The 16401-nt window shown below is 46.4% G+C and overlaps 1 protein-coding gene across 2 annotated transcripts in view; it reads right to left on the reverse strand.

Annotated features, from left to right (window-relative positions):
• Positions 1–16401, reverse strand: part of trip11 (thyroid hormone receptor interactor 11) — a 101110-nt gene that overhangs the window by 54182 nt on the left and 30527 nt on the right. The window contains exons 4-9 of one of the 2 annotated variants that reach the window (XM_038774559.1): positions 16022–16291; positions 14304–14372; positions 13218–13380; positions 10891–11220; positions 8308–8348; positions 1888–1977 (exon numbers count right to left, since the gene is read on the reverse strand). In XM_038774559.1, coding sequence (XP_038630487.1) covers positions 1888–1977; positions 8308–8348; positions 10891–11220; positions 13218–13380; positions 14304–14372; positions 16022–16291 — 963 coding nt within the window. The remainder of the gene's footprint in view (positions 1–1887; positions 1978–8307; positions 8349–10890; positions 11221–13217; positions 13381–14303; positions 14373–16021; positions 16292–16401) is intronic. The other variant, XM_038774568.1, reaches the window with a different exon arrangement.

Here is a 16401-nt window from a genome sequence, read left to right on the forward strand (position 1 = left end):
CCGTGGGCCAAGTCCGCCATGGAGCACGGCGCTGGCCACTCGAGGTCGCTGCCGTGCGCATGAGCGGCCTCTGACCCGTATCGGCAACTGGAGCTGCGTGCTCGACAGTAGTCTGCTCGCCCCCTGCAAGGCTTCGAATCTGTGGCCTTTTGACGCCAGTTTTCCTGGCGTAAAAGACCACAGTTTTCACAACGGCGTGAGGACATAGTCCTGAAAACAGAGAATCCAGCCCCCTAAAGTCCTGACACTGATCTTAGTGCATTAGTGTCATGCGAAAGTATCTTTGAGAAATGGGTGTTTATAAATTGGTGTATATAAATATCTGTAGTGAGAGTACCTTTAAGAAATGGGTGTTTATAAATTGGTGTGTATATAAATATCTGTAGTGAGAGTACCTTTAAGAAATGGTTGTTTATTACTGCAGTGATGTCAGAGAGTGGGTGGAGCTGGGCTGTCTGTCAGTTTTTTACTTTCGTTTTTGAGCAGGTTGCAGAGTGTTTTTTAGTTTTGTTTTCAGAGCTGGATAGCTGCAGTTACAGCCAGAAGGTGTATGAATCTCTCTCTGTAATCTAAAGACTGTAAATCCTGGTGATTTAAAACTAACAACAGTAGTGACTTTAACCTGATGTGCTTCTGGTAAAAGGCGTTTTAAATCTTATGGATGTTAAAGGGAAAGCTTAAATGATTACTTGGTACTGTATTCTTTGAGGGTTGTATTTGAATTGGTGGTTGCTAAGATGTTCACTGTATGTTTTAGTAAAAAGGTTAACTTGAGTTCATAGAATAAACATTGTTTTGCTTTTAAAAAATACTTTTCCATTTCTTCTGTACCACACCAGTAGAGTAGGCCGTGTGCTCCCATACCACAATCTATTAAAAGTGGTGGGTCAGGGGGACTACATGATACACTTTTGGGTTCTCTAAACCCTGGCCCATACATTAGTACACTGAGTAAGGTTAGAGGCTATGGATCCTGTGGTGACTAACTCACCTCCTCAAAGCCAATCCACATTTACAAATCACAAGTCAGGAGAGTCATGGAATACTTTCCACTTGTGCAAAGAGTGCAACTCCAACAACACCCAAAGTACAACATCATCCAGGAGAAAAGCAGCCCACTTGTTAGGCACCCCATCCACAACCAACACATAGTAATAGCAGTGTACCATATGCAATATGCACTCTAGGAACTCACCAAGCCTCTTTAGACAGCACCATCCAAACCCACTACAATCTAGAAAGGTAAGTGCATCAGACATATGAGAACACCCCCCCCCCCCCCCCCCCCCCAACCACAAGACACTCACCATCCTGACTTGGAAACATATCATTGTTCCTTCATTGTCACAGTCAAAATCCTGGAAATCCCTCTCTAACAGCACTGCGGGTATACCCATACCACATGGACTGTAGACCTTCAAGAAGTCAGCTCACCACCAGCTTCTCAAGGGTAATTAAGGATGGCCAATAAATGCCGTCTAGCCAGTGGAGTAATGAAGAGGATCATGTGATCTGAGAGAAAAGAAGACAGAGATATGGTGGTCTTCTGCGAGCTACCAGATGGAATGCGGGAAGGAGGACAGTCTCTAGTCGAAGAGATGAATTCCCTGGCAATCTAATGATTCTGGACAATTTTCCATGATGAGACTTACTGCTAATCATCAATTCAAGTATTCTCTGAAAACTGAGAGAAGAGCCTTACAACGACTCAGCAAAATGAGGAGATGTGAACCTATTGAAAGCTGTAAGACGTCTTACAACACCAGGTTAAAGTCCAACAGGTCTGTTTCAAATCATTAGCTTTCAGAGAGCAGGTGAGGAAGTTACTTAAACTCACTTAAATTGTAGCCTTCAAATGGAAAAAAAAAAACAAGATCCTATGCCCACCTTTTCTTTTTGTAGTTCCTCCTTTTCATGGTTCAGCAAATTCAGACTTGCTTTTAGCTCTTGAATATCTTCCTTTCCATTATACTTAGCCTGAAAAGGAAATTCAAAGCAATAATTATGAACCTGGACAATTTTTATACTATACATGAGAGCACTTTACACGAGAAGTAATTTTAAACAGTTTTTGATTTCTCTCTCCCCCCCCCCCCCTCCCCCCCCCCCCCCCCCCCCCCCCCCCCCCCCCCCCATCATTTTCTGATCTCTATTTTGATAAACGGTGTTCTATGTGCATAGTTACCCTTGCCCTGGATTATAACTCCTGTAAATATATCCAACCATGATCTCTTCAACAGAAAGACCACATTTTCTACCACACAGAAATTGTGGAACCGAGGACTTCCGGTGGCGGCGATGACGTAGGAAGCCGCACATTTGGGAGCTCCAGTTTTAAACGGACTTTTCGGCTCTTTTTAGAGCCCAGAACGGAAATTTTTTGACATCTCCCGGTGGGAGAAGGTGTGCTGATCGACTTTCCCCGCAGTCCATGGCTCGAACTCGGAGTGGAAAGGGGGAAAAAACGGCAGCAGCTCCCCAGAAAAAAAACGGGGGAAGGAATCCAAGATGGCGGCCGGCGGAGCTCCAGAGGAGTGGAAGCAGTGGGCCCTGGAGAAACAAGCTGCTCTCCTGCGCTGTTTTGCAGACTTCAAGGCTGAGGTACTGAGCTCTCTGCAGGAAATGAACAAAAGGCTCTTGGAGATTTAGACAACCCAGGGTGCTGCCATCAAAGAGCTACAGACGCAGGCCACTGAACGAGAGGAAGAGGCCGGGATCCTCGTGAGTAAGGTGGAGGGACACGAGGCGCTCCACAAGAAGTGGCAGGAACGCTTCGAGGAGCTTGATCACCGCATGAGGCGGAAAAATCTGCGGATCTTGGGCCTTGCGGAGGGGCTGGAGGGGTCGGATCTGACAACCTACGTGGCTATGATGCTGAACTCACTAGTGGGGGCCGGGTCTTTCCATCTGCCCTTGGAGCTGGAGGGTGCACACAGAGTACTGGCCAGGAGGCCTAAAGAGAATGAACCCCCGCGTGCGGTGCTGGTGAGGTTCCACCGGTTCAGTGATCGGGAGTGTGTGCTGCGCTGGGCCAAGAAGGTGAAGAGCAGCAACTGGGAGAATGGGGTAGTATGGATCTACCAGGATTGGAGTGCGGAGGTGGCTAAGCGGCGGTCCGGGTTTAATCGGACGAAAGAGGTGCTTTACAAGAAAAAGATAAAGATCAGAATGTTGCAGCCTGCGCGCCTGTGGGTAACTTATTCGGACCGGCATTATTATTTCGATTCCCCGGAGGAGGCGTGGGCCTTCGTGCGGACGGAGAAACTGGACTTGAACTAGGGGTTGGGGGGTCGGTTGTAATACTTTATTGCTGGATTCTGCTGTTTCTTTTTCTGTACTTTTGCAATTTTGATATGGTTATTTATGGGGGTGTTGTTCTGTTATGTTTTTTTGCTGTGGGGCATTGTTTGAGTTCTGTATCTTGCGGGGAGGGTTGGGGGGGTTTGTTGTATTCTATGTCGGGTTGGGGGTATGGAGTGGGGCTGGTATTTGGGCGCTGCGTCAGAAGGGTGTGGTGAGGCAGTGTGAAAGCGCGGGCTTTCCTCTGGTTTCCCGCGCTGCGGGGTGGAGACGATGATGGGGGGAGGCGGGGCCTTAACTAGTTCTTCCCCGCACTGGAGCGGTGCCTGGAGGAGGGATAGATTGGGGGATGATCCCACTCTGGGAGGAGTCGGGTTATTGGCGGGAGTTCCCGGGGTCAGCAGAAGTTAGCTGACCCACAAAGTACAATGGTAGGGTCAGGAAGGAGCTGGTGGGGGCCGGGGGGACAGAGGTGAGGTGCTGTCGCTGTGGGGACTGGGTCGGGCAGGGGGTGCTGGCCTGGGGCGGGCAGCCCTCTGATTCGGTTGGTCACCTGGAATGCGAGAGGATTGAATGGGCCGGTGAAGCGGTCGAGGGTACTTGCTCATCTGGAGGGGCTAAAGGCAGATGTGGCAATGCTTCAGGAGACCCACCTGAAGGTGGCGGACCAGGTCCGTCTGAGGAAGGGATGGGTGGGGCAGGTTTTCTACTCTGGGTTGGATGTGAAGAACCGGGGAGTGGCGATTCTGGTGGGGAAAAATGTGTCGTTTGAGGCATCGGAGGTGGTGGCGGATAAGGGGGGTAGATATGTTATGGTTAGGGGCAGGCTACAAGGAGAGAAGGTGGTACTTGCTAGTGTGTATGCCCCAAATTGGGACGATGCGGGCTTTATGAGACGTATGTTGGGATGGGTCCCGGATCTGGAGGCGGGAGGTCTGATCATGGGGGGGGGGGACTTCAATACGTTGTTGGATCCTTCACTGGATCGGTCCAGCTCTAGGACGGGTAGGAGGCCGGCGGCGGCCAAGGTACTGAGAGGGTTTATGGACCAGATGGGTGGGGTGGATCCATGGAGGTTTGTGAGGCCGAGGACACGGGAGTACTCTTTCTTCTCCCACGTACATAGGGTCTACTCTCGGATAGACTTCTTCGTGGTGAGTAGGGGACTGATTCCGAGAGTGGAGGAGGCTGAGTATTCGGCCATTGCAATCTCCGACCACGCTCCGCATCGGATAGAGTTGGAGATGGGGGAGGAGCGGGACCAGCGCCCGTTGTGGCTGTTGGATGTGGGGTTGTTGGCGGAGGAGGAGGTATGTAGGAGGGTCTGGGCAAGTATCGAGGGGTACCTCGAGGTGAATGATACGGGGGAGGTTCAGGTGGGGGTGGTCTGGGAAGTCCTGATGGCAGTGATTCGTGGGGAGCTGATATCCATCCGGGCACACAGGGAGAGGAGCGAGAGGGATAGACTGGTGGGAGAGATGTTGGAGGTAGACAGGAGGTACGCAGAGGCACCAGAGTAGGGACTGGTGGGGGAGAGGCGCAGCCTGCAGGCTAAATTTGATTTGCTGACCACTAGAAAGGCGGAGGCACAGTGGAGGAAGGCACAAGGGGCAGTGTACGAACATGGTGAAAAGGCGAGTAGGATGCTGGCTCATCAGCTCCGCAAGCGGGATGCGGCTAAGGAAATTGCTGGAGTGAGAGACAAGAGTGGGAATGTGGTGCGGAAGGGGGTAGAGGTGAATGAGGTCTTCAAGGACTTTTACGGGGAACTGTACCGGTCGGAGCCAACGGGGGAGAGGAGGGGAATGGAGACAGGCTTTCTTTCCCGAAGGTGCAGGAGGAGCAGGTGGAGGGGTTGGGTGCGCCGATTGAGCTGGAGGAGCTAGTTAAGGGGATCGGGCAGATGCAGTCAGGGAAGGCACCGGGGCCGGATGGGTTCCCGGTGGAATTTTATAAAAAGTTTGTGGACCTAGTGGGCCCCTTGCTGGTGCGGACACTTAATGAAGCATGGGAAGGGGGGACTCTGCCCCCGACGATGTCGCGGGCGCTGATCTCGTTAATTTTAAAGAGGGACAAGGACTCCCAGCAGTGTGGTTCATACAGGCCCATATCTCTCCTCAACGTAGATGCCAAGGTGCTGGCAAAAATCCTGGCCACCAGGATAGAGGACTGTGTGCCGGGGTTGTACACGAGGACCAGACAGGTTTTGTGAAGGGAAGGCAGCTGAACACGAATGTGCGGAGATTGTTGAATGTCATCATGATGCCAGCGATTGAGGGGGAGGCAGAGATAGTGGTGGAGCTGGATGCGGAGAAGGCCTTCGATAGAGTGGAGTGGGGGTACTTATGGGAGGTGTTGGGGAGGTTTGGATTTGGTGAAGGGTTTATTAGATGGGTGAGGCTGCTATATGAGGCCCCGATGGCGTGCATGGCCACGAATGGGAGGAGGTCGGAGTACTTCCGGCTTTACCGAGGGACCAGGCAGGGTTGCCCCCTGTCCCCCTTGTTGTTTGCACTGGCAATCGAGCCGCTGGCGATGGCTTTGAGGGACTCAGAGGTGGAGAGGTTTGGTGCGAGGTGGGGAGGAACATAGGGTGTCGTTGTATGCCGATGACCTGTTACTGTATGTGGCGGACCCGGTGGGAGGGATGCCGAGGGTGATGGAGCTGCTAGCTGAGTTTGGGATCTTTTCAGGTTATAAACTAAATTTTGGCAAGAGTGAGGTGTTTGTGGTGCACCCTGGAGACCAGGAGGAAGGAATTGGTAGGCTCCCGATTAGGCAGGCAGGGGAGAGCTTTAGGTACCTGGGGGTGCAGGTGGCCAGGGACTGGGGGACTCTTCACAAACATAATTTCACCAGACTTGTAGATCAGATGGAGGAGGAGTTCAAGAGGTGGGACATGCTGCCATTGTCGTTGGCGGGGAGGGTGCAGTCTGTCAAAATGACGGTGCTTCCGAGGTTCTTGTTCCTCTTTCAGTGCCTGCTCATCTTTATCCCCAGGACCTTCTTTAGGAGAGTGACTAGCAGTATCTTGAGCTTTGTGTGGGCACATGGGACTCCGAGAGTGAAGAGGGTGTTCCTGGAGCAAGGGAGCGATAGAGGCGGGCTGTTGCTGCCCAACCTTTTGGGGTACTATTGGGCGGCCAATGTGTCAATGGTGCGTAAATGGGTGATGGAGGGGGGAGGGGCGGCGTGGAAAAGAATGGAGATGGCGTCATGTAGAGGTACGAGCCTGGGTGCCGTGGTAACGGCGTCGTTGCCGCTCTCCCCTAAGAGGTTTACCACGAGCCCGGTGGTGGCGGCGACCCTAAGAATCTGGGGACAGTGGAGACGGCATAGGGGGGAAACAGGGGGCTCGATGGAGGCTCCATTGGGTGGCAATCATCGGTTCATCCCAGGGAACAGGGATGGGTATTTAGGGGGTGGCAAAGGGTGGGCATCAGTAAATTGAGGGACCTGTTTATTGGCGGGAGGTTTGCGGGCCTGGGGGAACTGGAAGATAAATTTGGGCTTCCCCAAGGGAACATGTTCAGATACTTACAGGTAAAGGCGTTTGCTAGGCGACAGGTAGAGGGATTCCCTGTGCTGCCCTCGCGGGGGAAGATGGACAGAGTCCTTTCAGGGGTGTGGGTCGGAGAGGGGAAGGTGTCTGACATCTATAAGGTAATGCAGGAGGTGGAGGAGTCGTCAGTGGAGGAGCTGAAGGCTAAATGGGAGGAGGAACTCGGGGAGCAGATAGAGGACGGAACTTGGGCGGATGCCTTGGAGAGAGTCAACTCTTCCTCCTCATATGCGAGGCTTAGTCTCATCCAATTTAAGGTGCTGCACCGGGCCCACATGTCTGGGACTAGGATGAGTAGGTTCTTTGGGGGGTGAGGACAGGTGCACCAGATGTTCGGGGAGTCCAGCGAACCACGGCCATATGTTCTGGGCATGCCCAGCGCTGGAAGAATTCTGGAAGGGGGTGGCGGGGACGGTGTCGAGGGTGGTTGGATCCAGGGTGGGGACTCGCGATTTTTGGAGTTGCAGTAGAGCCGGGAGTGCAGGAGGCGAAAGAGGCCGGTGTCCTGGCCTTTGCGTCCGTAGTAGCCTGACGAAGGATCTTGCTGCAGTGGAAGGATGCGAGGCCCCCAAGTTTGGAGACCTGGATCAGTGACATGGTGGGATTTATAAAATTGGAAAGGGTCAAATTTGCCCTGAGAGGATCAATACAAGGGTTCTATAAACGATGGCAGCCTTTTCTGGACTTAATTTGGAGATTACTTTTATGTATTCATACATCTAATATGTACTAATGAAACCAAAATGACAGAATAGCTGATCATTTGCCTGCACCCACGTTAAATATACCACAAACCGAGATAGTAGTGTGAATAAAGAATACAAAGAATGAGTGCATTACTAGGTAGAGTAGATATTTCAGATACCCGTCAGTTCTCCCGTCACTGAAGCAAGCCTCTGTTTTCTAATAACTGTCTCAATTTTGAAACAAATATACAAGTTCTTTGGGTACCTTATCAATCAAGACTGTAGCTCTATATTTACACCTCAATAGAAGGAAATACACTGTTTCAAATAGTGATGACACTATTCCTCACACGTTATGCGTGAAGCTTAAGGTTTACTTAATAATTGTTTCACATATATGCACATTTTAATTATTGCGATGTCAATTGAAATATTTCTTCAAATGAATGCTCAAGTCATGATCACTCCAAGCCCTGAGTTTAGCTTGATTCATTTTATCGCAAAGGAATATACCATTAGAACATTTTTCTTCAAAGTGTCCATAATCATCTTTGACTCCTTTCAGTTGATTTTTATTTAAGGTACACATTTACACAGAATCATGGTGCACTACTGTACCCCACTCATGGATAACACTATCACTCAGGTGTTATAGAGACAGCCTGATAAAATACAAATTCTATCTCAAACAGAAATATTGAACACAAATTCAAGGTGGCAACATTCATGCAGCTCAGAAAGCCACTTGCAAATACATACTTCATTCATGTTAGACAGTCTCTTCAATTCGTTCTCTGCATCTGCAATAGTCAATGGAAATGTGAAAACAGGTTAAAACCTTAACATATAGGACATAAAAATCCACCTTTATTGATCATTACAATTTTCCTGGAAGAAGCACATACCTTCATAGAATTATCTGAGCAAAAGATACATCAAATCAGAAGCTTCTTGAAAATAAAATCTAAGCTGACCTTGCCTGTCATTGGAATATAGATTAAGAACTTTGGATCTAACCAAAAATTTGTTATCTCATTTATAAAAAGTTTAAAAGAGTCTGGTGGTTCCCATACTTCACGTATTCAAGAAGTACTGGAATCAGATTGGCAAAGTGTGTTCCAGTCCAGTTGAAGTAGTACCACATAAGTATCAACTAAAGTGATAGTTTTGCATCGATCCACTCCTTGCATTAAATAGTGTTGCGGTGCAGAGAACAATTTACCAGCTACAACTTTTAGAATTCTACAAATGAAGAGTTTAAATCAGGCAGTGTGAAGAGTTGGATGTGATGTCCATTGGATTAGCATATTTTACTTTCCGTTCTGGAACTGCGTTTAAATCTGGTCCAGAGCAATGGGATGAAAGTTAACGTCCTTAAGAGAGGTTAAATTATTCTGAGCCGCCTGGATCCAGATTCGAATATACACTTCAATGCAATTACAATAAATGACCTTGGTAAACTCGCTTCTCAACTTTTTTGTTCAGTCTACAGCCTCCAACATACTTGACCACACCATCCTCCTCCAATGTTTTTCCTCCATTGTGCAGCGGATTGAAATGGCCATTATTATCTAGTCTCTGTTACCTATAGAATCATAGCTTCTCTTCCCACTCCTGCACTATTACCTTTGGAGTCTCCCAAGGATCTATTCTTCACCTGCTCGAACATCTCATCCACCTCTGGTCTACTGTCTCTGATTTGCTTTTTTGCACTTTGTCCTAAATCTAGTACCGGATGATCAGAAATTTACTCCAACTAAACACTGCCACAAACACGACCACTTCTATCAATTCCCCATTGCAACAGGGCAGCAAGGTAGCACAGCGGTTAGCACTGTTGCTTCACAGCACACCGGTCAATTCCCGGCTTGGGTCACTTTGTGCGGAGGCTGCACGCTCTCCCAGTGTCTGCGTGGGTTTCCTCCAGGTGTTCCTGTTTCCTCCCACAAGTCCCGAAAGATGTGCTTGTTAGGTGAATTGGACATTCTGAATTCTCCCCCTATGTACCCGAACAAGCACTGGAGTCTGGAGACTAGGAGATTTTCACAGTAACTTAATTGCAGTGTCTACTTGTGACAATAATAAAGATTATTATTACAGCTTGAAGTGAGTCATGCCTTGGTGTCGTGTTTGACCCCAAGATGAGCATCCAACCTCATATCCACTTCTTACCAAGGCTGCCTACTTCTGCTTCCACATCGCCAGACTCCATTGCCACCTCAGCTCACGTGCTGTTGAAACTTCATCCATTCAGCGAATCAGAGGAAACTGTTAAATAGCAACCCCTTACAATCTGTGGAGGGAGCCCCAACCATCTCCCGGTAAAAATTAGGTGTTGATTCTCATTCTAAGAAGAATGGAGCCAGTCGAGTTGAGAGTTCAAAACTTCTACCTCCCTTTGAGCATAGAAGCATTTCGAAATTTCACTCCTGAAAGATTTGGCTCCAATTTTTAGACTAGGCTCCTGATATGTGGACGCTCTAACCTTTGGAATCCTGCTTACCTATCCCACTGGAGTGAAATGCAGAATTTGAGGTGGTGCGAGAAACCATTACATACATCACTAAAACATGTTTTGCTGAAAACAGACAGTAATTGAGGATTACTCTTATGTGTACCATTAATGATCGATTGCTTTCATTCTATGGAAACTACACATTCTGCACAAAAGATTGATTTTACAGTATTTCAAGTGAAGCATTAACCTACTTGTACTCCTTTCAACTTAATATACAGTATTCACAGCACATATCATAGCCTCCCCTACACTGGGGAGACTAAATGCAGATTGGATAATCACGTTGAACAACTGTCCCTTGCTACATTGTTTAGAATTAGTAAGAATGAGAAATGATCTAATTAAACAGATAAAATAGATGCTGAGAGGCTGGAGAGTCTAAAAGAAAAGATCATAGCCTCAGGATAAGATGGGAGCCAATCAGGACAGTTGAGGAGACATTTCTTCACCAAGGAGTATTGTGAATCGTTGAAACAGTAAACTGTTTTTTGCTCAATTGTTGGGTGAGATAGAGACATTTGGACACGGGAATGAAGAGGTTTAAGGATTAAGCAGGAAAGAGGAGTTGTGCAGGAGATAAACATTCTTTCCGAATGGCAAATTCGTCTTCAGGGCTGTAGGGCCTACTGTTGCTCGGACCTCCACCTTTTAATTCAAAATATAATACTCCACTGTATTTTCACAAATAAACATGGTTCATTTGACTACCTGGGAGATCAGCAGGGAAAAAGTAACTGTTGTAGGATCCCTATCCTACCTCTCCAGTAGCATGGTCTTCTTGGGTATAAAGCAGCACAGCAGCTACAATGAAGAGCATATTGTACCTGTCACAGCCTGCCTTAGCCGGAGCACTTCTTCCTCCAGTGCCACTTTCCCTGACAGTTGTTTTTCCTGTTTCTCCACTTTACCCTCCAGCTCCATCATACAGTTCTGTGACTTCATGTGTTCCACCTGCAGTCTCTCGCACTCCTTCTTCAGCTGACTGATCTCTGCTGAAGCATTGTCCCTCTCTTGGAGCAAACCAACAGTCAGTTCATCATCCTTGGTCTTAACTTGCTGTTCCAGCTCTTCTCCAGATTGCTTTCTGGCTACCAATTGAGTCCTTCTCCCCTCAGGGAGTATTGACTGGTCTGAGGACATGGCACCTGCTTCAGCTACAAGCACAAAATAGATTAATTTACTTGAAACACAATTTCTGAATCTGGGCAAACATCCTTCTGGACTACTTCTTCAACCTCAAGTCCAGATGATGCAATCATTATTTTGATTGCCTAATCCAGCAGCGATAACATTGCCAAGATCACAAAATTAGATAAACTGGTTTGTTGTTTTATTGGGTATATATGATGGCCTAAACTATCAAATCAAATGACCAGAATTCCACACATGTTCCAGTTAAAAGATGCAGCATATTTTTTTCAGTGATAGCTGCATGGAAGGTGATGCTAAATTGACTTTGTGCACAGCAAACATTCCATGCTTCGACCACACCCCACACTTCAAAAGGGAGATGGGACATTTAGGTAGCTTTTTTTCGATAGAACGTGCTTTTTTAAAAAATATTTGCATTTCTTTAATGCACTCTTGAATCCGGCACAGTCAGCAGCAAGCCAACTGGAAATCTAAGGATTTCACTGGTGATTGAGGACAGTTCTGTAGATCTGCTGGGCTGCCAAATCTAGCAAATAAGCAGGGGTTTATACCATTAGTATCAGTGGCTTCCAACTAGCTAGGAAAGACATTTCTGATAGGAACTGTCCACATTAGCGTGGGTCTCACACAATGCAAAATCATTACGGTAGTTTTCCCTTCCTCCACAACTTAGGTACGGCATATTTTAACTACACTTTTCCGGATTATTCCTGTGTGCAAATGAATTGCTGCATTTCCTATGTTACAAACAGGACTTCTCTTCATTAGCTATTAGACACTTGAGGGTGTCCCGAAGTTGTGAAAGAGAGCTATATCAATACACGGCTTAGTTTTTTCCTTTCTAGTAGGACATTTGATTATGTTTTACTGATATCCTTAACTGCAATCCCCTCACTGCAGTGGGCTGTTAAGCTAATGTCAGAGGAAAGAATATTCAACACTGGGCAGCTCCTCAATCCAGAGTTCAATGTCCATGCAGTTAATCAGCTTTCAATAGGTTGAAGACAGGCTGATAAATCATGTTTTTACATGTCTACGTGGGGCTATGGAAAATAGATTTAGCAATGCAAATGCTGTCAGCCAAAGCACAGGCTTCCATAATTCAAAATTAGTGAAGCTACTGATTCTTTGACATTTATTTAAATTGGCAATAGCTGAACAACTATCTGGAACAATGAGGCCCAAAATAGCAAGTGGAGTAAGCTAAGAATATTCGCCGCTCATGAGTTTTTCTTTAAAGCGGTTACTTTCATGTTATCTGATTGAGGGGTGTGGTGTTCTATTTGAAAATATGCCCTCCTCCCCTCCAACAACGTCGACTCTCGCTGTGATACAGTTCTATGCTAATCCTCTGGTACCATGACCAAGAAGCCATTCTTCATGTGTGAGCCTGTAGAGTAACTCCTGCCCTAGCAGAATCCTGCCCTCAGCCAATTTTCGCATACACTCACTCGGCAGCAGGTGGCTTCCAGATGGTGATCAGGAGCATGAATCTTTATAGCGGAGACTAAACTTCTTCACTAATTCAACAAGTCAGTTAAATAAGCACCGGTTGTGAAATGAACCTGTCTCTACTGGACTGCAAGGCTCATCAACTGGCATCTGTAAACACTGAATACAGCAAACACAAATTTAACAGCGTCTCACTACACGGAGCAAAAGGAAAACTTAAAATTTTAAAAGTTCCGCTGCCCCACAACCAAACTAACTTTATTCTTCTTTCGCCATGTTAAAAAATATAAATTGACACTAATTTCATAATTGGAAGTTTCAAGACATGGCACTTTTTACTTGAACACATATGTTTTACTTTAGGACTCCGCATATTGCCAATTATAAAATAGTTCAGAGGAAACAGGGTCATGAGGAGAAATAATTTACAGTAATCACACAATAGTGCAAAAGATTGAACATTCACATAAGCAAATTACTCTAATCCTCAAATGCTTCCCTGCAAAATTAAACACAAAGTACAACTGCACACGCGATTACTTCTAACCTTGCAACTGCTGCTCCAGCTCCTCAATCCGTTCTTCATATTCTGCAAGCTCAGTCCTATGTCGGAGCGTGAGACTGTTTAGTTTCTGCCGATGTGCGTCCTGCAGAGCAGACAGCTCATGCTGATGTTCATCAATCTCCTGACTAAGTTGCTTCTTCACCTCCTATAATAATTAACCAGCTGGATATTATTAGAGATATACCAGCCAATTATTACCGTAATCAAAATATCTCACGAGGAACATCAATCATGAACTAAGTGATTCTAATTTAACTGGGAAGCGGGCTAAATGTTTCATTCAGCATTCCATACACAACACACAAGCATAATCAGAGCGCTGAGGCTTACAAGCCGTTACATTTTCATACAAGGGATCATATAATTTACAGTGCAGAAGGAGGCCATTCAGCCCATCGGGTCTGCGCCAGCTCTTGGAAAGAGAACCCTACTCCAGCCCACACCTTCAACCTATCCCCGTAACCCCACCTAACCTTTTTTTTGGACACCAAGGGAAATTTTTCATGGCCAATCCACCTAACCTGCACATCTTTGGACTGTGGGAGGAAACAGGAGGTAACCCACCCACACATGGGGAGAACGTGCAGACTCCACACAGACAGTGACCCAAGCCGGGAATCGAACCTGGGACCCTGGAGCCGTGAAGCAACTGTGCTAACCACTGTGCTACCATGCTGCCTGGATCACGTGCATGCTTTACAACAGGCAACATTAAGAACTCTCAAATTAAAGATTTAGAATGTAAAACCTCTGCAAAGTGAAGCGCACTTCTCAGCGTCAACCAGTGACCATCACTGGGAAGTGCGGGCACCAAGCGAGAAGAAAATTGGATTTATTGGTGATGCCATTCTTTGTAAATTGGTATAAAATTGTGAGAAGTCACATAAGTGAAGCACCAAGTGACTGACAGCAACTATGGTATCATCTGCACATCAGTGCCGAACAGAGAGAGGAAACAAAAATACAGATAGGATCCATGATGATTTCAACAGTTATTTCTTAAGGTGACCGCTGGAACATAGGTCATTCTTCGCAACTTAGTGAACAATTTGGTTGAAAAGGTCTTACCTCGATTGTCTTTTGCAATTTGTAATTATCATCCTGACCAGAGCTGACTGCCCCTTGACCCTTGGGTGCCTAAAAATAAAGTTGGTAAGGAGTTAACTTTTCCCCCAAAATTGCACTGTGGCACAAGCATCCAACAAGATCTAGAAAATAGAACATACAGTGCAGAAGGCCATTCGGCCCATCGAGCCTCCACCGACCCATTTAAGCCCTCATTTCACCCTATCCCCATAACCCAATAACCCCTCCTAATCGTTTTTGGTCACGAAGGGCAATTTATCATGGCCAATCCACCTAACCGGCACGTCTTTCGACTGTGGGAGGAAACCGGAGAACCTGCAGGAAACCCACGCAGACACGGGGTGAACATGCAAACTCTGCACAGACAGTGACCCAGCGGGGAATCAAACCTGGGACCCTGGCGCTGTGAAGCCACAGTGCTAGCCACATGTGCTACCGTACTGCTACAATTGCTTCAGTAAAATGTAGCAGAGATATAATGGTGTATTGTCTTGCTTTGTGTGCTGTACCTTCTTAGATTCTATTATAAAGGGAGGGCAACAACCAAAAATAAATCCTTCCAGAATGCAAAACTCCATATTGTCACAAATGATCAGAAAATCCTCGGCATTATTCATATCAAAACCTTCATTATATATCCCCATCCAAAGACAATAATCACAAAAAACAACAATAGTAATGTTATACAATGATAAATGATATACATTCACTATTTTGGGGAGGGCATCAAAAATCTACATTTCTCCAGCGAATTTTTCAAATTCCCCACATTCACTGTATTGGGGGAAGTCAGTGGTGCAGTAATCCAGAGGGACATGGGTTCATGGCTGCTGGCAGAATTTAAATGCAACTAATTAAATCTAGAAGATAAAGCTAGCCTTGGTGGTGGTGGTGATCACAAAACTATTAATTGTCTGGTTCACAGGGCGACATGGTGGGGCAGTGGTTAGCACTGCTGCCTCACAGAGTTAAGGATCCAGGCTCTGGGTCACTGTCCGTGTGGAGTTTGCACATTCTTCCCGTGTCTGCGTGGGTCACACACCCACAACCCAAGGTGTGCACGGTAGGTGAATTGACCTCGCTAAATTGCCCCTTAATTGGAAAAAATTATTGGGTACTCTAAATTCATCCAAAAAAAAAAAATTCACATTGGTTCACAAATGTTCTTTATGGAAGGAAATCTGCCATCCTTACCTGGTCTGGTCTGTGACTCCATAGCTATCTGATTGAGCCTTAACCACCCTCTGTAAAGGCCAAGCAAGCTACTCAGTTCAAGGGCAATGAGGGATAGACATCAAATGCCGGCCTTGCCCACAAAATATTTTTCTTTAAATGCTTGCCTTTACTTCTAGAATCTGCCTCCAAGTATTTTTGTTCCTATTTAATATTAATTTAATATCAATTTAATATTAAGTTGCATGTTTGGATTAAAATTATATCCAACTCTGCTGTGTAGGGGTATAGTGTACCCATCCTGGTTGGTCAGTGTGGCGTTGGTCGTTTGATGCCCCCATGCATCAAATAATAGGCTTACCCGAGAGGCGACAGATTACACAAATCATTCAGAACGCAACGCTGGTTGAGCACTGGCATTCATTTGTACTGACCATACAGATTAATGAAGCAGCATGGGAAATCCCATAAAACTACATCAACAATTATCTAATTACTCCATCTTATGCTGGATGGCATTCACTGACCTGTGCTAGCACTTTCCAATGGGAAACATCAGCTTCCAACCTGGAGACTTCTTTGGAAAGCCGATTGATCTCTTGCTGGGACCAGATGACATCACCAAAATCCATCGTATCTCCGTGAAACGTGGTTGGGCGAGACATGTCCACGGGCAAGAAGGTGGTGGAGGTTGTGCTCGAGGCAACGCCAACTTGTGATGGCTGTGCGGCAGATTGGAGCTTCTGGACTTGATCCTGTAAGGAATTGTGCCTGGCTTTCAAATGGCTTATCGTAACCTTAAAAAGGACAAAATAATGAATAAGACAGCCAGCCACATCCACTGAGCTGAATTAAAAATATATTCTAAGCAAGCTAAAACTGTAAGTGGAAAGTAACATTCACAAAA

Source organism: Scyliorhinus canicula, chromosome 2 (assembly GCF_902713615.1).
Source record: "Scyliorhinus canicula chromosome 2, sScyCan1.1, whole genome shotgun sequence".
NCBI classification, from domain to species: domain Eukaryota; kingdom Metazoa; phylum Chordata; class Chondrichthyes; order Carcharhiniformes; family Scyliorhinidae; genus Scyliorhinus; species Scyliorhinus canicula.